Source organism: Panthera onca, chromosome D4 (genome assembly GCF_046562875.1).
Source record: "Panthera onca isolate mPanOnc1 chromosome D4, mPanOnc1 haplotype 2, whole genome shotgun sequence".
NCBI classification, from domain to species: Eukaryota; Metazoa; Chordata; class Mammalia; order Carnivora; family Felidae; genus Panthera; species Panthera onca.
The window spans coordinates 31,624,787-31,651,012 of record NC_138351.1 but is presented as its reverse complement, the minus strand read 5'-3'; the positions used below and the strand labels follow the sequence as shown (position 1 = coordinate 31,651,012).

Here is a 26,226-nt window from a genome sequence, read left to right as displayed (position 1 = left end):
ATTTCGGACCACAATGCTATGAAGCTTGAAATCAACCACAGGAAAAAGTCTGGAAAACCTCCAAAAGCATGCAGGTTAAAGAACACCCTACTAAACAATGAATGGGTCAACCAGGCAATTAGAGAAGAAATTTAAAAATATATGGAAATGAACGAAAATGAAAATACAACAATCCAAACGCTTTGGGATGCAGCGAAGGCAGTCCTGAGAGGAAAATACATTGCAATCCACGCCTATCTCAAGAAACAAGAAAAATCCCAAATACAAAATCTAACAGCACACCTAAAGGAAATAGAAGCAGAGCAGCAAAGACACCCCAAACCCAGCAGAAGAAGAGAAATAATAAAGATCAGAGCAGAAATAAACAATATACAATCTAAAAAAACTGTAGAGCAGATCAATGAAACCAAGAGTTGGTTTTTTGAAAAAATAAACAAAATTGATAAACCTCTAGCCAAGCTTCTCAAAAAGAAAAGGGAGATGACCCCAATAGATAAAATCATGAATGAAAATGGAATGATTACAACCAATCCTTCAGAGATACAAACAATTATCAGGGAATACTATGAAAAATTATAGGCCAACAAACTGGACAACCTGGAAGAAATTGGACAAATTCCTAAACACCCACACACTTCCAAAACTCTAACAGGAGGAAATAGAAAGCTTGAACAGACCCATAACCAGCGAAGAAATTGAATCAGTTATCAAAAATCTCCCAACAAGTAAGAGTCCAGGACCACATGGCTTCCCAGGGGAATTCTACCAGACATTTAAAGCAGAGATAATACCTATCCTTCTCAAGCTATTCCAAAAAATAGAAAGGGAAGGAAAATTTCCAGACTCATTCTATGAAGCCAGCATTACTTTGATTCCTAAACCAGACAGAGACCCAGTAAAAAAAGGGAACTACAGGCCAATATCCCGGATGAATATGGATGCAAAAATTCTCAATAAGATACTAGCACATCGAATTCAACAGCATATAAAAAGAATTATTCACCATGATCAAGTGGGATTCATTCCTGGGATGCAGGGATGGTTCAACATTTGCAAAACAATCAACGTGATACATCACATTGATAAAAGAAAGATAAGAACCATATGATCCTGTCAATCAGTGCAGAAAAAGCATTTGACAAAATTCAGCATCCTTTCTTAATAAAAACCCTCGAGAAAGTCAGGATAGAAGGAACATACTTAAACATCATAAAAGCCATTTATGAAAAGCCCACAGCTAACATCATCCTCAATGGGGGAAAACTGAGAGCTTTTTCCCTGAGATCAGGAACACGACAGGGATGTCCACTCTCACCGCTGTTGTTTAACATAGTGTTGGAAGTTCTAGCATCAGCCATCAGACAACAAAAGGAAATCAAAGGCATCAAAATTGGCAAAGATGAAGTTAAGCTTTCACTTTTTGCAGATGACATGATATTATACATGGAAAATCCGATAGACTCCACCAAAAGTCTGCTAGAACTGATACATGAATTCAGCAAAGTCGCAGGATACAAAATCAATGTACAGAAAGCAGTTGCATTCTTATACAATAACAATGAAGCAACAGGAAGACAAATAAAGAAACTGATCCCATTCACAATTGCACCAAGAAGCATAAAATACCTAGGAAAAAATCTAACCAGAGATGTAAAAGATCTGTATGCTGAAAACTATAGAAAGCTTATGAAGGAAACTGAAGAAGGTATAAAGAAATGGAAAAACATTCCGTGCTCATGGATTGGAAGAATAAATATTGTCAAAATGTCAATACTACCCAAAGCTATCTACACATTCAATGCAATCCCAATCAAAATTGCACCAGCATTCTTCTCGAAGGTAGAACAAGCAATCCTAAAATTTGTATGGAACCACAAAAGGCCCCGAATAGCCAAAGTAATTTTGAAGAAGACCAAAGCAGGAGACATCACAATCCCAGACTTTAGCCTCTACTACAAAGCTGTCATCATCAAGACAGCATGGTATTGGCACAAAAACAGACGCACAGACCAATGGAATAGAATAGAAACCCCAGAACTAGACCCACAAAAGTATGGCCAACTCATCTTTGACAAAGGAGGAAAGAATATCCAATGGAAAAAAGACAGTCTCTTTAACAAATGGTGCTGGGAGAACTGGACAGCAACATGCAGAAGGTTGAAACTAGACCACTTTCTTACACCATTCACAAAAATAAACTCAAAATGGATAAAGGACCTGAATGTGAGACAGGAAACCATCAAAACCCTAGAGGAGAAAGCAGGAAAAGACCTCTCTGACCTCAGCCATAGCAATCTCTTACTTGACACATCCCCAAAGGCAATGGAATTAAAAACAAAAATGAACCATTGGGATCTCAAGATAAAAAAGCTTCTGCACAGCAAAGGAAACAACCAACAAAACTAAAGGCAACCAACAGAATGGGAAAAGATATTTGCAACTGACATATCGGACAAAGGGCTAGTATCCAAAATCTATAAAGAGCTCACCAAACTCCACACCTGAAAAACAAATAACCCAGTGAAGAAATGGGCAGAAAACATGAATAGACACTTCTCTAAAGAGGACATCCGGATGGCCAACAGGCACATGAAAAAAGATGCTCAACGTCACTCCTCATAAGGGAAATACAAATCAAAACCACACCCAGATATCACCTCACACCAGTCAGAGTGGCCAAAATGAACAAATCAGGAGACTATAGATGCTGGAGAGGATGTGGAGAAACGGGAACCCTCTTGCACTGTTGGTGGGAATGCAAATTGGTGCAGCCACTCTGGAAAACAGTGTGGAGGTTCCTCAAAAAATTAAAAATAGACCTACCCTATGACCCAGCAACAGCACTGCTAGGAATTTACCCAAGGGATACAGGAGTACTGATGCATAGGGACACTTGTACCCCAATGTTTATAGCAGCACTCTCCACAATAGCCAAATTATGGAAAGAGCCTAAATGTCCATCAACTGATGAATGGATAAAGAAATGGTGGTTTATATACACAATGGAGTACTACGTGGCAATGAGAATGAATGAAATATGGCCCTTTGTAGCAACATGGATGGAACTGGAGAGTGTGATGCTAAGTGAAATAAGCCATACAGAGAAAGACAGATACCATATGTTTTCACTCTTATGTGGATCCTGAGAAACTTAACAGAAACCTATGGGGGAAGGGAAGGGAAAAAAAAAAAAAAAAAAAGAGGTTAGAGTGGGAGAGAGCCAAAGCATAAGAGACTCTTAAAAACTGAGAACAAACTGAGGGTTGATGGGGGGTGGGAGGGAGGGGAGGGTAGGTGATGGGTATTGAAGAGGGCATCTTTTGGGATGAGCACTGGGTGTTGTATGGAAACCAATTTGACAATAAATTTCATATATAAAAAAAATTAGAACATGCAAAAGTAGCTGAGAACATGGGGAAATTTAGAAAGCCATATGCATGCTTAAGCAAGACACATACTCAGAAAAGATCTAAGATCTTAAGCTTTCTCCTAGGGCTGATTTCTAGGCTCATAGAAAACCTAAATAAGCAGTACGGGAGTACCCCAGAATAGAACCAATTTGTAAAGACTAGAGAGGCAACTTTTCTCTTTTTTTTGCGTTGTTTTTTAGTTTTTTTGTTTGTTTTTGTTCCTAACATTCAAGAAAATCTGTGTAAAAACATATTAGTCTGAGTATAACTAAAGGAACGGCCTTCAGTAATCTTGTACTACAAGCAGTTAACATCACAAAAATAATTTGGAAAAGTCTCAAACAGACTGCTGTATCCTCCAATAATTTAAAAAAATAGCAAGCCCTGACAAAGGGGGAGAATCTGATTTACAGAGTTACCACATTAAGAATTAAATGCCCAGTTTTTAGCAAAAAAAGAATGAAGAAAAAAATATGAAGAAACAAGAAAACAATGACTTCATTTAAAGGAACAGAATGCACCTACAGAAACTGTGTCTGAAGAAGCCGAGATTGTAGACTTACCGGACACATGCTTTAAAATAATTATCTTAAATATGACCAAAGAGCTAAGTGAAAACATGGAAAAAGAACTAAAGGACATCAGGAAAACAATATTTGAATAAAATTAGAATACCAACAAAGAAATGGAAATAATAAAAAGGAACCAAACAAATTCTGCAGTTTAAAAGTATAATATCTGAAATGAAAAACTGACTAGAGAACTTCAACAGCAGATATCAGCAGGAAGAAAGAAGAATTAGTGAACTTGAATATAGGACAATTGAAATTACTGAATCTGAGAAGCACAAAGGAAAAAGAATGAAAAAAACATGAGCAGAGACTAAGGGACTTGTGGGACACTCAATAAAGAAAAATAACAAAAATTGGGGCACCTGGGTGGCTCAGTCAGTTAAGAGTCCAACTTCAGCTCAGGTCGTGATCTTGCAATCCATGAATTTGAGCCCCACATCAGGCTCTGTGCTGACAGCTCGGAGTCTAAAGCCTGCTTCAGATTCTGTGTCTCCCTTTCTCTCTGCCCTCTGCCGCTCGCACTCTGTCCCTCCCTCTCTCTCAGAAATAAACATTTTTTAAAAATTAAAAAAATAAATGTATAATGGGAATCCCAAAAGGAGATGAGAAAAAGGAAGTTATTTAAGGAAATAATGGCCAAAAACTCTTCTAGATTTTATTACAGACCTGTATCTACAAATCCAACAACCTCAATGAATTCCAGGGAGGAGAATTCCAAAGAGACCCAAACTGAGGCACATAATCTGTGAAAAGACAATCTTGAAAGCAGTGAGAGAAGTGACTCATCACTACAAGGAATCTTCAACACAGTATTAGCTAATTTCTTCCCAGAAACATTGGAGAAGAAAAGGCAGTAGGATGGTGTATGTAAAGTGCTAAAAGAAATAAACTGTTAAGTGACAGTTTTGTATCCATAAAACTAGGAAGAGATTAAGACATTCCCAGATAAGCAAAATCTGAGGGTGTTCATTACTACTGGAGCTACCCTATGAGAAATGCTAAAGGGAGTACTTAAGGTTGAATTGAAAAGATGCTAGCTAGTTACTTTAAGTCATATGAAGATGTAAAGATCTCCAGTAAACAAAATATATGGACAAATATATAAACCTGTATTATCTTAAGTTTGGTTTATAGCTCTACTTTTGACTTTTTACCAAGTTTAATAGACACAAGCATAATAATTATAAATTTATGTTATTTGGATTTATGATAAATACAGATGTAATTTGTAACATCAGTAACCTAAAGGTAGGATTGAACTGTAGAGGTTTTTTAATGTGACTGTAGTTAAGTTGATATAAATTTAAATTAGATTGTTGCAATCTTATGTTATATTTAACCTCTTTGATAACCACAAAGAAAATATCTACAGAATATACACAAATAGAAATGAGAAGAGAATCAAACTGTATCAGCACCAAAACAAAAAAATCAACCTATGGTGGCAGTAATGGAGAAAATGAGGGCAAAGTAGCTATGATACTTATAGAAGCCAATAGCAAAATGGCTCAATTAAATCATTCTTTGTCAGTAAATACTTTAAATGAAAGTATTTAAAAAGTAAGAGATTGGGAGAATGAATTTTTTAAAAATGAGAAAACTGTGCTGTCTGTAGGAGACAATTTAGACCTAAAGACACAAGTTGAAAATGAAAGATGGAAAAAGATATACTATCCAAATAGTAACCAAAAGAGAGTAGAGGCTGTACTAATATCAGACAAAATAGACTTTAAGTCAGAAACTGTTATGAGACAAAGAAGAACATTATATGTTGATAAAAGGGTCAGTTCACCAAGAAGACATAACAGCTGTTACATATATGCACCAAACATCAGAGACCCCAAATATATAAGCAAACGTGAACAGAATTGAAAGCAGAAATACACAGTTGTACAGGAATAAACACTTTAATACTCCACTTTCAATATTGGACTGAGCAACCAAAGAAAAACAGGACTTGAACAACACAAGAAACCAATTGAACTGTACAAACATATAGAAGATTCCAGTCAAGGGACTCCTGGGTGGCTCAGTTGGTTAAGCATCTGACTCTTGTCATGACTCAGGTCATGATCTCATGATCATGAGATCAAGCCCCATGTCAGGCTCTCCACTAAACTGGAGCTTGCTTGGTATTTGCTCTCTCCCTCTTTCTTTGCCCCTCCCTTCCCCCATTGGTACATGCACACACTCTCAAATTTAAAAAAGTAAAATAATTTAATTAAAAAAAGAAGATTCCAGTCAAATGTAATACACTATGTATTTCTCATATGTACATAGTTCATTCTTCAGAATAGACCAAAAATAAAAAGTCTTAATACAATTTATTTTATTTTTATTTTAGAAAGAGTAGGGGAGAAGATCAGAGAGAGAGGGAGAGAATTTCAAGCAGGTTCCATGCTCAGCATGGAGCCCAACACAGGGCTCGATCCCATGACTCTGGGATCATGACATGAGCTGAAATCAAGACTTGGATGCACAACTGACTGAGCCACCCAGGCACCCCAAGTCTTGATACATTTTAAAGATTGAAATCGTATGCAGTATCTGTTCTAATCACAATTAATGAAAATACAGAATCAATGACCATGGAAAATGAATGTCACAAATAAATGGAAAATAAATATCACACTTTTTGTTTTCCCAATTTTTATTTAAATTCTAGATGGTTAATATACAGTGCAATATTGGTTTCAGGAGTAGAATTCAGTGATTCATCACATACGACACCCAGTGCTCATCATAACTAGAGCCCTCCTTAATACCCCTCACCCAGGGGTACTTGGGTAGCTCAGTTGGTTAAGCATCCAGCCCCTGATTTTGGCTCAGGTGATGATCTCACTGTTGTGAGAGCAAGTCCCACAGGAGGCTCTGCACTGAGCATGGACCCTGCTTGGTATTCTGTCTCTCTCCCTCTCTACCCCTCCACTATGTACACACATGCTTGCTCTCTCTCGCTCTTTCTCTCTTTCAAAATAAATAAGTAAAAACAAATAACCCATTTCCCAGCTAGTCCATTACCTATCCACCTTCCTCTATCAACCCTCAGTTAATTCTTTACCATTAAGAGTCTCTTATGGTTTATTTCCCTCTCTTTTCCCTACTTCTATATGTTGATCTGTTTTGTTTTTTAAATTTCACATGAGTAAAATCATAATTCTCCAACTTATTTCACTTAGTATAATGCACTCTAGCTCCATTCATGTCATTGCAAATGGCAAGATTTCTTTTTCTTTTTTGATGGCTGAGTAATACTCCATTGTATATATACCACATCTTCTTTATCCATTCATCAATCAGTGGGCATTTGGGCCCTTTCCGTGTTTTGGCTATTGTTGATAATGCTGCTATAAACATTGGGGTGCATGTACCCTCTTGAATCTGTATTTTTGTATCCCTGGGTAAATACCTAGTAGTGTAATTGCTGGGTTGTAGGGCAGTTCTGTTTTCTGTTTTTTGAGAAAACTCTCCTGTTCAGTGTGGCTGCACTCTGAGTTTCCATTCCCACCAACAGTGCAAGAGGGTTGCCTTTTCTCCACATCCTCACCAACACCTGTTGTTTCTTATGTAGTTAATTTTAGCCATTCTGACAGGTGTGACATGGTGTCTCATCTTGGTTTTGATTTGTATTTGTCTGATGATGAGTGATGTTGAGCATGTTTTCATGTGTCTGTTAAAAATCTGGATGTCTTTTTTGGAAAAATGTCTATTCATGTCTTCTGCCCATTTCTTCACTGGGTTATTTGTTCTTTGGGTGTTGAGTTTGATAAGCTCTTTACAGATTTTGAATACTAACCCTTTATCAAATTTGTCATGTGCAAATATCTTCTCCCATTCTGTAGGTTGCCTTTTAGTCTGGTTGATTGTTTCCTTCACTGTGCAGAAGCTCTTTAACTTGAGGAAGTCCCAATAGTTCAGTTTTGCTTTTGTTTCCCTTGCCTCTGGAGAGACATGTCTAGTAAGAAGTTGTTCCAATGGAGGTCAAAGCGATTGCTGCCTGTGTTCTCCTATAGGATTTTGATGGTTTCCTGTCTCACATTTAGGTCTTTAATCCATTTTGAATTTATTTTAGTGTATGGTATAAAGAAGCGGTCCAGTTTCAAGCTTCTGCATGATGCTATCTAGTTATCCCAATGTGACTTGTTGAAGAGACTGTCTTTTTTCCATTGGATGTTCTTTGCTGCTGTGTTAAAGATTAGTTGACCATATAGTTGTGGGTCCGTTTCTGGGTTTTCTGTGTCTGTTTTTGTGCCAATACAATACTGTCTTGATGATTATGCCTTTATAATATAGCTTGAAAGCCAGAATTGTTACAGATTTTAGAATTGTTCTAGTTCTGTGAGAAATGCTGGTGGTATTTTGATAGTGATAGCATTACATGTATCAATTGCTTTGGGTAGTATAGACATTTTAACAGTGTTCTTCCAATCCATCCAATGGAATGCTTTTCCATTTCTTTGTGTCCCCTTCAGTTTCTGTCATAAGTGTTCTATAGATTAGAGTACAGATCTTTTATCTCTTTGGTTAGATTTATTCCTAGGTGTCTGTTTTTTGTGCAATTGCAAATGGGATCAATTCCTTGATTTCTTTTTCTGCTGCTTCATTAATGGTGTATAGAAATGCAATCAATTTCTGTACACTGATTTTATATCTTGTCACTTTGCTGAATTCATGTATTCTGCAATTTTTTGATAGAGTGTTTCTGGTTTCCTACATAGAGTATCATGTTGTCTGCAAATAGCGAAAGTTTGACTTCTTCCTTGCCAGTTTGGATGCCTTTTATTTCTTCTTGTTTGCTGAGGGAGTCTAACACTTCCAATACTATGTTAAATAGTAATGGTGAGAGTGGACATCTTTGTCCTTTTCCTGAGTATAGGGAAAAAAGAAAGAAAAGAAAGGAAAAAGAAAGGCTCTCTGTTTTTCCCCATTAAGGAAGATATTAGCTGTATTTCATATATGGCCTTTATGATATTGAGGTATGTTCCATCTATCCCTGCGTTGTTGAGGGTTTCTATCAAGAATGGGTGTTGTATTTTATCAGATGCTTTTTCTGGATCTGTTGAGAGGATTGTACGGTTCTTATCCTTTCTTTCATTAGTGTGATATATCATGTTGATTGATTTGTAGATATTGAACCAACACTGCAGCCCAGGAATAAATCCGACTTGATCATCGTGAATAATTCTTTTCATGTACTGTTGGATTCAATTTTCTAATATCTTGTTAAGAACTTTTCCATCCATGTTCATCAGGAATATTGACCTGTAACTCTCCTTCTTAGTGGAGTTTTTGTCTGGTTTTGGAATCAAGGTGATGCTGGCCTCAAGGTGATGCTGGCCTCATGAGTCTGGAAGTTTTCCTTCCATTTCTGTTTTTTTTTTTTTTTTTTGTAACAGCTTCAAAAGAATAGGTGTTAACTCTCTTTAAATGTTTGGTAGAGGGATGCCTGGGTTGCTCAGTCAGTCAAACCTCGGATTCTTGATTTCGATTCAGGTCATGATCTCACAGTTTGTGGGTTTGAGCCCCATGTTGGGCTGTCACTGACAGTGCGGATCCTGCTTGGGATTCTCTCTCTGTCTCTCTCTCTCTCTTCTCATCCCCTTCCTGCTCCCCCTCCTCTCCTTCCTCTTCCTCTGCTTGTGCGCGCGCTCTCTCTCTCTCTCAAAAAATAAACTTTTAAAAATAAATAAAAAATATAAATGTTTGGTAGAATGCCCCTGGAAAGCCATCTGGCCCTGGACTCTTGTTTGGAGATTTTTTATTACTGATTCAATTTCTTCAATGGTTATAGGTCTATTCAAATTTTCTTTTTTTTTTTTTTTTTTAATGTTTTTTATTTAGTTTTTGAGAGAGAGAATGTAAGCAGGGGACGGGCAGCGAGAGAGGGGGACAGAGGATCTGAAGCGGGCTCTGTGTTGACAGGTTGACCGCAGCAAGCCTGATGTGTGGCTTGAACTCATGAATGATGAGATCATGACCTGAGCTGAAGTTAGACAGTCAACAAACTGAGTCACCCAGGCACCCTAGGTCTGTTCAAATTTTTAATTTCTTCCTGTTTCAGTTTTAGTAGTTTGTATGTTTCTAGGAATTTGTCCGTTTCTTCCACATTGCCCAATTTGTTGGCATATAATTTCTTATAATACTCTCTTATTGTTTGTTTTTCTGTGGTGTTGGTTGTTATCTCTTCTCTTTCATTCATGATTTTATTTACTTGGGTCCTTTCCTTTTTCTTTTTGATAAATCTGGTTAGGGGTTATCAATTTTGTTAATTCTTTCAAAGCATCTGCTCCTAGTTTTGTTGATCTATTGTACTGTTTTGTTTTGTTTTGTTTTTTTCCCAGTATCATTGATTTCTGCTCTAATCTTTATTATTTCCCGTCTTCTGCTGTTTTGGGGCTTTATTTGCTGTTCTTTTTCCAGGTCCTTTAGGTGTAAGGATAGGTTGTATTTGAGCCATTTCTTCCTTCTTTAGGAAGGCCTGGATTGCTATATATTTCTGTCTTAAGACCACCTTTGTTGCACCCCTGAGGTTTTGGACTGTTGTGTTTTCATTTTTACTGGCTTCCATGTAGTTTTTAATTTCCTCTTTAATTTCTTTGTTAACCCATTCATTCTTTAATGATATTCTTTAATCTCCAAGAATTAGTGGTCTTTCCAAATTTTTTCTTATTGTTGACTTTAAGTTTCATAGTGGTGTGGTCTGAAAATATGCATGGTGTGATATTATTCTTTTTGTACTTGTTGAGGGCTGATTTGTGACCCAGTATGTGATCTATTCTGGAGAATGTTCCATGTGCACTCAAGAGGAATGTGTATCCTGCTGCTTTAGGATGGTATATTTTGAATATATCTGTTAAGGCTGGTCCAGTGTGTCATTCAATGCCATTGTTTCCTTATTGATTTTCTGCTTAGATGATCTGTCTATTGCTACAGGGGGGGTGTTGGATGCTATTATTATTACAAATGAGTTTCATTATGTTAACCATAAACATAAACTCATTTGTAATAATAATACCACAAATTTATTTATATATTTGGGTGCTTTCAAGTTGGGGGCATAAATATTTATAGTTGTTAGATCTCGGTACATAAACCCCTTAATTATGATATAATGCCCTTCTTCATCTCTCGTTACAGTCTGTTTTAATATCTATTTTGTCTGATGTAAGTATGGCTACTCTGGCTTTCTTTTGACATCCATTAGCAAGATAGATGCTTCTCCATCCCCTTTCAATCTGCAGGTGTCTTTATATCTAAAATGAGTCTCTTGTAGGCAATGTATAGATGGGTCTTATTTTCTTATCCATTATGATACCCTATGTCTTTTGATTGGAGCATTTAGTCCATTTACCTTTGGAGTGATTATTGAAAGATAGGAATTTAGTGCCATTGTGCTGTCTGTACAGTTGGTCTTTCTGGTGATGTTCTTGGTCCTTTCTAGTCTTCGTTGCTTTTGGTCTGTTATGTTTTATTTTGTTTTTTTCTCCACTCAGAGTCCCCCTTAAAATTTCTTGCAAGGCTGGTTTAGTGGTCATAAACTCCTTTAGTTTTTGTTTGTCTGGGAAACTCTTTATCTTTCCTTCTATTTTGAATGACAGTCTTGCTGGATAAAGAATTCTTATGCATATTTTTCCAATTCAGCATGTTGAATATATCCTGCCACTCCCTTCTTACCTGCCAAGTTTCTGTGAACAAGACTTTCTTTTTATTATGTTTGCATGGTATTTTTTTTTGTTTCTTTTACTTATAGTTTATTTTACTTTGTTCCTTTTACTTAATTTGTTCCTTTTACTTATAATTTATATGTGTCTTTAATGTGAATTTCTTGTATACATCATATATTTGGGTCTGGCTTTTATATCATATCTGTTAATCTCTGCCTTTAATTGTAATGATTAGACCATTTATGTCTAACATTAAATGTACCATATGGCTATTTGCTAGCTATTTTTGCAATTTTTTTTTCATTTTTCTGCTTTTGCTGCTTTTTTGGATTAATTGTATATTTTGAATGATTTATTACATCTAGATTAGTGGTTTATTAGCTGTGCCTCTCTTCTGTGGATATGTGGTTGCTTTAGCACTTACAGCATACATCGGTAACTTACCACAATCTACTTCAAATAATTTTTTCACTTCATTTATGATAATTTTGTAATTTTCCATTTTTTACCTGCTACTTTTTATGCTATTGTCATTGTATATTTTACATATACATACATATATATAACATATATTATAAACCTTACAGTGTGCTATTTTAAAAGATAATTTACCATTTTTTTTTAAAAAGCATTCTGAAAATAATAAAAGTATATTTTATATATCATCATGTTTCCAGGTTATGGTGCTCTGCATTTCTGTGTATGAATCCAGATTTCTACCTGATAGCAATTTTCTTCAGTCTGAGCATTTCTTTTAACTTCTCCTGTAATATATGTCAGTTGGTAATAAATTCAGCTTTAACTGAAAATGTGTTGTATTTGCTAAATATAGAATTAAAGGTTGACTTTTTTTCCTTCAGTACTTTAAAATTGTCACTTCATTGTTTTCTGGCTATATAATTTCTGGCAAGAAGTAGGCATTCATCTTTATTTTTGTTCCTCTATACGTATTGTACCTTTCCCAGTCTACTTAAGATTTTCTTTTCATGGAATGAGATCTGGCCATTTGCAATAACATGGATGGACCTAGAGGGCATATTAAGTGAAATAAGTCAGTCAGAGAAAGACAAATACCATATGATTTCATTCCTTTTGGAATTTAAGAAACAAAACAAATGAACAAATGAACCAAAAAAGGGCCAAACAAAAAGAGCAGACTCTTAAATACAAAGAACAAACTGGTAGTTGCCAGAGGGGAAGTCGGTGGGGGGAATGATGAAATTGATAAAGGGGATGCAAAGTAAATTTATCTTGTTGAGCACTGAGTAACATATAGAATTGGTGAATGATTATATTGTACACGTGAAACTAATATAAAACTATGTTAATTATATTTTTAAAAAAAGATGTTCTGTTGATATTATCAGCAGTTTTTAGCAGTGTGATTACAGTGTACCTTGGTGTGGATTTCTTCATCTTTCTGCTCCTTAATTCATTTAACTTTTTGGATCTAAGGGTTTGTACACATTATCAAAATTTGAACATTTGCCCATTATTTCTTCAAATGTTTTTATCTTTCTTTTTTTTCTTCTGAAATTTTTATTGTACCTGTGTTAAACTACTTGATATCATCACACAGGTCACAGATAACTAATTCTGTTTATTATTTTCTGGTCTTTATTCACTGGGTTTCTTCTTTCATAGTTTTTTTGTTGCTGTTGTTTTTTGGGTTTTTGGGGTTGTTTTGTTTTTGTTTTGCTATGCCTTAAAGTATCCATTATGTTATTTATCATTCCTTATGTGGTATCTATTCTCTTCTTAATCCCATTTAGTGTTTTCTTGTTTGTTGTTTGGTTGGTTGGTTTTCTCATTTCAGATATTTTTTATATTTAGGATTTTAGTTTGGAAATTTTTAAGTAAGTTCTCTTTTGTTCTCATCATGTTTATGTTTTTCTTTCTCTTCTTGAACATATGGTGTATATTTGCAGTTTTATTTATTTTTTTTTAATTTTTTTAACGTTTATTTATTTTTGATACAGAGAGAGACAGAGCATGAATGGGGGAGGGGCAGAGAGAGAGGGAGACACAGAATCAGAAACCGGCTCCAGGCTCTGAGCCGTCAGCCCAGAGCCCGACGCGGGGCTCGAACTCACGGACCGTGAGATCGTGACCTGAGCTGAAGTCGGATGCCCAAACCAACTGAGCCACCCAGGCGCCCCAATATATTTGCAGTTTTAAATGGACTTGATTATTTTATCATGTGTTATTTCTTACTCTGTTGCTACTGATTGATTTTCTCCTCAGTTAGAGTTGTATATCCTTACTTCTATTCACAACTCATAATTTGTTATTGGCCGCTGGGTGTTGTGAATTTTATATTGTTAGTTTCTAGTTTTGTTGTATTATTTTAAATCTTTTGAGGCGTTTTCTGATGTATAGTTAAGTTACTTGGAATTAATTTGATCATTTCAAGGCTTGTTTTAAGCTTTGTTACATTAGATTCAGAGCTCACTTTAGGACTAATTGGCTCCTCTTTTAAGCAACAGACAATTTTCTGGTATTCTTCCCAATTGGCCTTGAAGTAGGAGATTTTTCTACCCTGCCTGGTGCAGCAGAAACTTCCTACATTTGTTTATGCTTTGATGATTTTTTCAGCCCACTCTGATTCACTGGTCTTTCCCCAACCTTAAGTATCTCTTACATACTTGCACAAGTTAGGAGACTCTTCTGCAAATCTCTAAGACTGTATATCACTATACCTTTTTCTTTTCTGCTGTTTTATCCTTAACAATTCTAGTTGTCACGGATTCCTAAAAATTTAATTATGTCATTTCAACTTACTGAGTCAGCCAGGCTTTTTTTTTTTTTTTTTTTTTTTTGGATCTTTTTGTTATGTAGGATGTAAAGTCTTCTGGGCAATAAGCTGTGTGATAAGGGAAATTTTCAACTTTTAATATTTGTGGGCCCTGCTCCTGGGCTTCCAGGGAAGCTATGCATTAACATTTACCAAGGTAAAAATGACTTGGCAAAACCTCAAAGCATTGGTTCTATTTCTGCCCCAAGCGTACATCTGCTTCAAATAAAAAAAAAAAAAAAAAAAAAAAAAAAAAAAAAAAAGGAACATTCCAAACATAAAGATAAGAAAAACAAAACAAAAAACTCTCTCTGGTTCCCATAAGATTAAAGTCATACAACCTTGCACATAATAAAAACATAAGATAAAGTCTGTAGCTTTCTGGAATGTCCTTCCTCTTGATTTGTGACTCTTTATGTAAAGAACATATATAACCGTGCACCAAATGTTCCTTCCCTGGAACACTCTCATCCTTGTAAAGATTGTGTATCGGCAGTTGTCCTAACTTGGGTTCAAATACAATTCTTCCTTTCTCTTTAAAAAAAAATTTTAATGCTATATTTTAATTTTGAGAGGGAGCACAAGCGAAGGAGGGGCAGAGAGAGAAGGGGACAGAGGATCTGAAGCAGGCTCCACGCTGACAGCAACTAGCCCAGTGGGGCTCAAACTCATGAACCATGAGATCATGACGTGAGCTGAAGTTGGAAGCTTAACTCACTGAGCCACCCAGGAGTCCCTCTTTAAAAATTTTGTAAATGTTTGTTCATTTTTATTGAAGTGTGATAATCATAGGACTCACCTCCTTTGTTTTCCTCTTGTAAGTATCCCACCAGACTGCCTGGTGTCTGAAGTCTAAAAACCAGTTTATACAGTTTGTATGCTTTTTTAAATTCTGCTATGGAGGGGTAAATCAGTTCCTTTCACTCTGTTATGGCAAGTTTGGGAAGTCCTTCTGAAATCTTGTTTGAAACACAGGCATTAACTGTTTTAGAATTTAACATCACTTAGGCTTGTGATTCGGGGTTTTAAGATAGATCCTTGATGAGCCTTAAAAAATGTTTTTTGTTATCACTTCCCCCCTCACAAAAATTGTCATGAACACCCTGAATGTTCCACTTTTGAAACTATACCTTCCTTCACATTCTGAAACAGTGAAACCTGTGCAGCTAACTCAAGTGCTAAATTATTTCCCTTTTACAGGGTACTGCTTTACAAAACCAGAACTGATCTTCACATTGGAGCAAGGAGAAGATCCATGGTTATTAAAGAAAGAATTTCTAAGAAAAGGCTCCCCAGGTGAGTTATTGAATACTGGCAGAAGGCATCCAAGAAAATTAGGTACAAAGTGATGAGCTAGAAGTGAGCAGTTTGAAACATTTTGCAGTACTGTCCTTTTTACAGGCTTTTACATTTGAAATTATAAAAATAATAGATCTAATAAAATGTGGAAGGGGCCAGCTAACACAAGGAATGGATTGTAAGCATGTTTATATTCTTAATCTTTAAAAGATGGGAGCTAAGTATCCCATTTGAAGCTGAAAAGTAACGAATTCTGCATACTTAACAGTAAAAAAGATAGAAACTAAAGTTAATAAAACAACTAAACTTGAGAGTCAGCAGATCAGAAAAGAGAAAGGAATGATAATTTTTTTTTAATGTTTATTTATTTTGAGAGAAAGAGACAGAAGAGTGTGAGTGGGGGAGGGGCAGAGAGAGGGAGACACAGAATCTGAAGCAGACTACAGGCTCTAAGCTGTCAGCACAGAGCACAATGTGGGGCTCAAAACATGGGCTGAAGACCACGAGATCATGACCTGAGTCGAAGTTGGATGCTAAACTGACTGAGCCACCCAGGCGCCCCAGGAACCATGATGTTTTTCAATTTTTTTAATGTTTATTTATTTTTGAGAGAGAATGAGCAGTGGAGAGTCAGAGAGGGAGGGAGACACAGAATCTGAAGCAGGCTCCAGGCTCCAGGCTCTAAGCTGTCAGGCCGACATGAACTGTGAGATCATGACCTGAGCCAAAGTCAGATGCTTAACCAACTAAGCCATCTAGGCACCCCAGGAACCATAATTTTATCATTATATAATAATTAATTACTAGAACCCATCTAAATAAATAGATAATTAAGGAATTACATAATGTAATTGGAAAGGATAATTCCTGGAGCAAACTGTATCCTTCCTAATTATTAGAAGTTAAACGTGTTTGAGCAAAGATAGAAGAATTTCTTATAAAGCTGTATAAAGAGTCCCCAATAAATTGTGTCAACTCTACTTCAATTAAAAAAAAAAAGTCCCCAGGACAACCACTACATTCACTGATTCTCTTACTCAGCATATAGTCATACTCATAGCTAAGATTTATAAAGTGAAATGATTGGTACAAAGCAAAATTAGCAAAGAGAAAATGGACAAAGTCCAGAGGAAACAGGTGCAAGCTTCCATCGCCCCAGCAATGGATGTGGCAACACATGTGAAATGTTGTCTACCTGGAAAGTTCATTAACGACTAGGTTCTTGGGAACCATTTCAAAATCTAAATTCCCAGATGCCAGCCAAGGATTAATCTTGCAAGTACACCTTCTAAGGTAATAATCTCAGGCCTGCTGTGTTAAGTGTTCTGCACAAAAGCTATGCAAATACACTAATATACAGTAAGGTAAATCTATCTGCCATATCAACTAATATGTGAATGAATTAAATTCACCTATTAAGATAACATGCCACCAAATTGTATCAGAGATATGCCTAAAAAGTAACATACAAAGTTTGAAATATAGTCATGAATTGTTAAGCCCAAAATGTAAAATAAGATCACGTCAAAAACAGAGAAGAAAAAGGACAGTTTGATAAAGCTAAAAAAGATCATGTTTATTTTATTTTTTTTTTTTTTTAATTTTTTTTCAACGTTTTTTATTTATTTTTGGGACAGAGAGAGACAGAGCATGAACGGGGGAGGGTCAGAGAGAGAGGGAGGCACAGAATCAGAAGCAGGCTCCAGGCTCTGAGCCATCAGCCCAGAGCCCGACGCGGGGCTCGAACTCACGGACCGCGAGATCGCGACCTGGCTGAAGTCGGACGCTTAACCGACTGCGCCACCCAGGCGCCCCAAAAAAGATCATGTTTAAAGGATATATGAAAGTTTTGAATATTGGTGCACCAAATAGATTATCAAGATTCAAAACAAGAAACAGCAAGAGTTATAAGGAGAAGTAGGTGTACATTAGATGCAGTAGACTTTAATAAGCTGCTCTGATTTCATACCAGACCCAGTGGAGTCTAGAATAGTGCTCAGGAAACTATCCCTAGGTCAGATCCTGCCTGCTGCTTTTTTTGGTAAAGAAACATTTATTACAACACAGCCATATCCATTTGTTTATGTATTCACACTGCAGAGTTGAGTAACATGGGTTTGAACTGCACAGGTTTTCTTCTGTGTGGATTTTTTGTTCAATAAATACAGTACAGCACTATAAATGTATTTGCCCTTTCTTATGATTTTCTTAATATTTTCTTTTCTGTAGCTAACTTCATTGTATGAATACAGTATATAAAAAAGAATACAGGGTATAATAATGTGACATACAAAACATGTTAATTGACTTTATGTTATTGGTATGGCTTCTGGTCAACAGCAGGCTATTAATAGTTAAGTTTTTGGTGAGTCAAAAATTGTAATGCAGATTTTCAACTATGTCGTGGGGTGGGGGTGGAAGTTGGTGCTCCTAAACCCCATGTTGTTCAAGAGTCAACTATAATTGCAACAGAGACTACATGACCAGCAAAGCCTGACACATTTATTCTCTGGCCTTTTACAAAGAAAGTTTGCCAACCTCTGATCTAGAAAGTATAAATAGCATACTTTATAAAATGAGTCTATTAAGTGTCTTTCAAAACTCTATTCTGAAAACAAAAAATAAACCTGCTTTTAAATGACTTTGGAATATTGAGAAAATGTACAAGCATTTTAGACAAACATCAATAAATTCCACAAGGTAGAGATACTGTTGTTCAGTAACACTGTAAATTGCAAACAATATGAGAAAAGTTAAAATTCCTCTATCTTAAAATCAGTGATGAATATATATCTTAAAAACCTATTTTATCGGGGCACCTAGGTGGCTCCGTCAGTTAAGCACCTGACTCTTGATTTCTGCTTAGGTCATGATCTCACACTTCACGAGTTCTAGCCCTGCACTGTCAGTGCAGAGCCTGCTTGGGATTCTTTCTCTCTCCTTCTGTCTCTGCCCCTTCCCTGTATTCCCTCATGCTCCCTCTCTCAAAAATAAATTAATAAACTTAAAACCTATTTTACCAAAAGGTAAATCAAAATTAAAGAATATCCAGAAAATTTTTTTAATGAAAAACATGTTTTAATTACAAACTTTGGACTGTAGATAAAGCAGTGCAGAATTTTTAGTGTCATATACAGTTGACCTTGAACAACACAGGTTTGAACTTCATTGATCTCCTTATACATGGATTTGTTTTTTCAATAAATACAGTACAGTACTATAGATATATTTTCTTTTTTTTAGTAACATTTTCTTTTCTCTAGCTTACTTTATTATAAGAATACAGTATATAATACATGTAACTTACAAAATATGTGTTAATCAACTGTTTATCTTATTGGTAAGGCTTCTGGCCAATAGGACTATTAGGAAAGTTTTGGGGGAGTCAGAAATTATACACAGATTTTCAACTGCAAGTGGGAGTCAACACCCCTAAGCCCTGTGTTGTTCAAGGGTCAAGTGTACTTATTTAACAAGTGAGAGAGTTGTAAAAGAAATCTTAAGTAAAGCAAAAGATATAATAAAAACTATAATGGTATAAATTATAAAGCAAAAGGTAGTTTTGGAATAAAAATAAATAATGTAGCTAACCTTGGCCAGAAAAAGGAAAGAAAGCACATTACTCATAAAATTTGGAACAGATTCCTATTTCTGTAAAATAACCTTGGAATACTTTAGCCTATACTTTATCTCTTACTTTTGTAAACTTCTAACCCATTTGATGGATGTGTCAAAGATAATGAGATATCTGTGCCAGATAGCATATGGTTATCAAATGAGATCCCCTCGCCCCCAAAAGGATGGTCTGTTTTATTTTTCCTTACTCTGGTGTGTATATATATATATGCACATCATATGATAAATATTTTTTAATAACATTGTGGATTGATTCCAAACCCAGATGGAGATAACTATTTCATATTTATTCATTCAGAAGACATTCATAAATGCAATGCCCAAGTAAAATTTCTGGGACTTTTGAATTCTCAGTTGTAGGTCAGCAATTGATCTGAGCCCTTATATGTGCAGAGCTCTCTAGGTAATTCTCTAGGTAATTCTGAGGCACACTGCTTTTTATGGACCACTGACTTTACATCAGAGAAGGATCCAAAGAATATCACAGTGAGGGTTTCATTTTGGAAAAGTGAGCAAAACTACGTAAAATACATTTCATATCATATAAGGTGCTGTTAATTAAAAAATTAAACCAGTATTATAAGTACATCCAAGAAAAAGAAAATGCTGCTGATTTAACTATGGACTTGCCATCAATTTTAAGATGCCTTCTGATTTCAGTTATGGTAATTTGCTTTAAAAATCATGGGTCACGGTGGGTGCTCTCTATATCCCTTGTTAAAATGAATGATATAGGCAGAATGATACTTCTGTCAGATTTTAAAATAAATGTTGCTTAAATTTGTGAGAAGATATTAGAAGCCTTTTTGTTGATGTTGTTGTTGTTAAGTTTGGGGAAGATAGCTTTGCTGTGCCTGAAGGACATCTAGATTCTATATAGTCCTAAGGCTAGAATGGAGGGTAATTTACGGAAACTTATAAATATAAAATTATATGGAAATGAACCAAGTAATGGGGACTGATATCTTACCAAGATTAGAGCAGAAAATACTGTGAACTGGTAGAATGATAGCCAGAACACATAATGTTCATGCAGTTAATGTGAAACTTTCTTTCCCTAAATCACTTAAATCTTTCATCTCTTGGTCCCTAGGGCACTGTTTTCAAGGCCTTCACATATTTTTACAATAGGCCTGACATTTTTGCTAGAAGTGTGGGTAGAAGCAGGAAAATAAGTGTTAAATATGCACAGGAAACATATGGTAAATAAATACAAAAGATACTTGTTTTTAGGGCCAGTTTGGAACATGATCCTTTAGGTTCTTGTGGTCAAAAAAACAAAACAAACAAACAAAAAACCTAGATATGCTGAAAAACAGAATCAAGGATTGAGCAAGCAAGGTATTTTGGGGAAATTATGAGCAAGCACATTGAAAAGAGAAAAGTTAAAGTTTGATGACCAAGAGATAGTCAGTATTGAACAATTCTGATATACCAAGGTAGGTATGAGAACCAGGATAGAGCAGTGATTCCCAATATAGATGGAAAATTACTTAATTCCCATCATTTTTTCTTTTCATACTTCTACTGATATACTTGTTTCTACTGATATACTTGTATACTGATATACAGAGAGAATAAAAGCATGACAAGTGAATTATTTTTTTCACCATGAGGAATTTGGTGCCATTATAAGTTAATTTTAGTGTTGTTGTATAGACTGGAAAAAATGGAGCTCCAACTGAAATCATATAGACTAATGATTATGCTCCCATTGCAATCTGTATTTCACGAAGAACCTAGACTCTGGTATTTTTTCCTAATGCATATTCTATGTCAGATAAATCCACTGAAGGCCTTTAATCTATTTAATGCCATAATCTTTGCTAAATTCATCCCATTCTCTGATTTTTTCTGTTCTTTTCTGTTTCCAAGATCCATCTCTCTTGAATATATTCTCCATTCTCAGTTTTTCCTTTCCTTTATATCTTCTTCTTATTTATTTCTAATTACTTCTCTTTTTCTACTACAAAAAAGAGAAAATATACACTTGGAATTACTGTATTGTTGCAAAACTTAGCCAGGAACCAAGGAGTCAAATACATAATAGGGCATGTATCTTTATGTCCCATTCCATAAGTGTGTTAAATATCATAAAGTATTTTTAATTTTCTCATTTTTTAGAAGAATACCAACCTAATCAACTCTCAGAGAAGAGCCTAGAAAACCAAGGCAAATATTTGTGGCAAGTTTTATTCACCAACAGATCATTGACTACAGAGGAAGAGTTTTCAGGAAAACCATGTAATCTGGACATAAACAATTTAACTCCAAGAACAATGCCCTATAAATTTGACAGTACAGGACCTGCTTACCTACATCTCAGCTCAGTGGCTCCACATTGTCAGTATTCAAGAAAGAAGGCTCATGAGCTTAATGTATGTGAGAAATGGCTCCTCAGTATTAAAGAGGGAAGAACTAATACTGGAGAGAAGTCTTTTGTTTGTAGTAAAAACATGAAAGCCTTTAGTCATAAAGAGAAGGTTACTCAGCATCAGACAATTCAGACTTTGCAGGAAGCTTCTGAATACAATGAATGTGGAAAAGCTTTCCTTGAAAAGACTGTCCTCATTACATCTAAGAGTACCCACCCAAAAGTGAAATCTTATAAATTTAATAAATTTGGGGGAAAACAATGTGATAAGTCAACTTTTATGGTCTCTCATAGCAATAATCCAGAGGAGAAGAGTCATTATGAGCTTAATGAATATGAATGTACTGAAAACAGAAATAATTTCAGTAGGGTCACTCAGAAAACTGACACAGAAGGGAAGTCTTTCAACCAAAAATCACAAATTAGAGAACATCAGAAAATTCACATAGGAGTGAAACCCTTTGAATATGGAAAGAATTTCAACCGTAATTCAGCCCTCACAGTGCATCAGAGAACTCACACAACAGACAGATCTGATTATGACACATTATCAGAGACATTAGTTTGTCAGTCAGCTTTCAACATACATCAGAGAACTCCTATAACAGAGAAACCATATGAATGTAATGAATGTGGAAAATCCTGCTCTATGAATTCATTTTTGATTCAGTCTCTAGCAAGTCACACAGGGGAGAAACCCTATGAATGTCACACATGTGGGAAAGCTTTCAGTGAGAAGTCACGCCTAAGAAAACATCAGAGAACTCACACAGGAGAGAAACCATATAAATGTGATGGTTGTGAGAAGGCTTTCAGTGCAAAGTCAGGCCTAAGAATACATCAGAGAACTCACACAGGGGAGAAACCTTATGAATGTAATGAATGTGGGAAATCTTTCAACTATAAGTCAATCCTCATAGTACATCAGAGAACTCACACAGGGGAGAAACCTTTTGAATGTAATGAATGTGGAAAATCTTTCAGCCACATGTCAGGCCTAAGGAATCATCGGAGAACTCACACAGGGGAAAGACCTTATAAATGTGATGAATGTGGGAAGGCTTTCAAACTGAAGTCAGGTCTAAGAAAACATCACAGAACTCACACAGGAGAGAAGCCCTATAAATGCAATCTATGTGGGAAAGCTTTTGGTCAAAAATCACAACTCAGAGGACATCATAGAATTCACACAGGGGAGAAACCCTACAAATGTAATCATTGTGGGGAAGCTTTCAGCCAGAAATCAAACCTCAGAGTGCATCACAGAACTCACACTGGGGAGAAACCCTATAAATGTGATGAGTGTGGAAAAACTTTCAGGCAGAAATCAAATCTCAGAGGACATCAGAGAACTCACACAGGGGAGAAACCCTATGAATGTAATGAGTGTGGAAAAGCTTTCAGTGAGAAGTCGGTCCTAAGAAAACATCAGAGAACTCACACAGGGGAAAAACCCTATAATTGTAATCACTGTGGAGAAGCTTTCAGCCAGAAGTCAAACCTCAGAGTCCATCAGAGAACTCACACAGGGGAGAAACCCTATAAATGTGATAAATGTGGGAAAACTTTCAGCCAGAAATCAAGCCTTAGAGAACATCAGAAAGCCCACACAGGGAGTTAAACATATGAATGTAAAGAATATGGAAAAACTTTGAGCCAGAAATCAAATCTCACAGTACAAAAGAGAAAGAATCCTATGAATACAATCAACACTTGCAAGTTCCTCTGTAAGATACCAACCTTCACAAACATCAGAGAACTTAACAGGACAGAAATTCGTGGAATATATTTTCTATGGGCAGTCTTTCACCCAGAGTGCAGTCCTCATTATGGATCAGAGAACTCAGCCAGCAAAGAAAATGTAAAGATAATGAATGTGAAAAATACTCTGTACTCAATCCTCAGAAAAATCACACTGCAGAAAAGCTCTGGGAATGTATAAAAATGTGAAAGCTTTGTATCAGTAATCAAAACTTCCTCATCATCAGAGAAATGATTCAGTGGGAAACCTGAGAATGTAATAAGTGTTGGATAACCTTTAGCCAAAAGTCAGCTTTCTTAGTACAACAGAAAATATATAGAGACTAGAGATCTAATCAATAAAAACAAAAAATGAGGCAATGGATGTGAGAATCCTTCTATTATAAATCAACTCTCAATTTGACTTACACAGAAGTAATCCCCGTATGCCATAATGACTAGTAATTGTTCACAAAAACAAACAAACAAAAAAAAAAAACACCATTTCCTCTCTCCCTCTCTCCTCACACCTAGTCTAAATTTCTCAACTAGTGCCACCCAAATGGGGTCATGTTAGTAACCTCTGGCTAGTGGAATATGGGGATCATTGACAAGCCTTGTTGAAAACATCCCTCAAATTCCCAATGTTTTCTCCTGTCCCTTATCATAATGGAGTGGAGATTGCCTTCAGTGAAACCATGGGGGTCATATGCTGAAAATAGGAGAGTACAAGATAGAAGGAAACAGAAAAAGAGTGACTGGAATAGAGTTTTCTCCTCCATGTACACAGACTTTTTGCGGCAAGGAAATAAACTTGTTCTCTGCTGAGTTACAGATTTGGGTATACTTAATGCTGACATATACTCACCAACCCTCAGTAAAGCCTATGAATATGATTTCTGTGGATATCTGAACTCAACGTATATCAGAAACCTGACACAGGAGAAACCCCTGACAACATCCTGAATGACCATAGTTTATATCCACAACTCTTCATCAGTCAGGTAAATATCAGTGGAAGAAATCCAACATTTGAATATACATAGGAAATCCTTTACCAAAAAAAAATGGTTTCTCATTAAATATCTGATAATTGAATTGTAAATGTATGAAAGTTTTCAACAAGTCATCAAACTTTAATCTCTCTCAGAATGTGTTACAAGGGGAAAATCTGTCAATTTGAGAAAGGTAAGTAATGGTGCTTACTTAGACGTTGTTCTATGAGACTGTTATTTCATATCTATTATTAAGACAGTTACTGAAACATAACAGTGTTGATACAACATTCACTAGAATAATAAGCTTATTATAATAATATGCAATAAATTGCATAAACTGAACAGCATTGAATGTATGTGATTATTTTCTGAGTTCTCTAATTTTTGTCTGTGTGGGTTTGTATACATGCATACCACTTACCAGGTGTTAGTTAATATGTGTACTGGAACTCTACATCATTGTAGTATAATTATGTACCTTGCTCATTAACTATTCTGACATCAGCTACGTTTTGCCACATAGAGATTAATAACAAACCTTTTACAGAAAGTATCTGAAAAGTGAGAATCCCATACTACATGTACATTTAGGAAAGGCCATTGTTACTAACAGTCTCTTCAAAGAAGCCAAACAACGTTTTCTGTGTACCTCTGTATTATCTCAGGGTCACCAAAACATTTAAGCACATTTAACCATACACACACACACACACACACACATCTTCATTGTCACTGATTGTTTTCTCAGAAGTGTCAAGTATACTGAGGAGCCCTTTGTAGGCATTCTTTACTTATGATACTGTGTTTTTTATTTCAAGCACTTAAATTTTATTAAACTTTCCATATTTCTGCTGAAATAACCTATCTGATCTTGGATGTTGTCTAGCTTTTCTATTAGAGTCGTTCTGTATGGCATTTGGCATTCTCTGGCTCAGTTAAGCAACTGCTTGAGCCCTTGCTTCCTTCTCCCTGCAGACACCTAGCTCTCCAGACTGTGGGGGTTTTTTGTCCTAAAATGTCAGATGTCTGATGCTTTCAAGAAAACTTGTTAATTTAAATTCTGCCTAGCTGGGTTTTTTTTTTTGTTTTGTTTTATGGATGGGAGCAGTGCTCTTTCCTGCTCTCTACTTACCTGAGCTAAAACTGAAAGCTGTCAGTGGATTTTGATAAATGTTCCAGCATAATTTGATGGGGAAAGGATCAAAAATGGTGAGAAAATAACTGGATATTCATCTGTTTTAAATGTACCTTGATGTTTACATCATAATTAAATATTTATTAAAAATGAAACAGACCTAAACAAAATAGCTAACCATACAAAATTTGTTAGAAAACAGAGAAAAAAGTAACTTCACTTTGAGACCAGATTTTTAAGATGTAACAAAAAGTATGAAACAGCAAAGCAAAAAAGATAAGTTGGAGTTTATGAAAATTTAAAGTGCTTTTCAAGATTTTATTATGAAAATGGAGAAAAACACAGATTAGGAGAAAATGTCTCAAGTAGATCTGACAATTATATCTGACAAAGGACTTGTATCCATGACATGTAAAGAATATTAATAATAAAAAGAATTTTTATAATGCAATAATAATGCAAACAACCTAGGTAAAATGGGCAGAACAGAAAGACAGTTCACAAAAGAAGATATATAGATAGCTAATAAATACTAGAAAAGATGTCCAAAGCTTCAGTAATCAAGAAAGTGCAAATTAAAATTGTAATGTGATAGCATTGCAGT

The 26,226-nt window shown here is 35.7% G+C and overlaps 1 protein-coding gene across 1 annotated transcript in view; it reads left to right on the top strand.

Moving 5' to 3' along the window:
* The window catches only part of LOC132663508 (uncharacterized), a 75,720-nt gene extending 49,967 nt beyond the window's left edge, over positions 1-25,753 (top strand). Inside the window, exons 4-5 of the mRNA XM_060609828.2 lie at positions 15,641-15,736; positions 21,500-25,753. Coding sequence (XP_060465811.1) covers positions 15,641-15,736; positions 21,500-23,370 — 1,967 coding nt within the window. The 3' untranslated portion in view covers positions 23,371-25,753. The remainder of the gene's footprint in view (positions 1-15,640; positions 15,737-21,499) is intronic.
* The last annotated feature ends 473 nt before the right edge of the window (positions 25,754-26,226 follow it).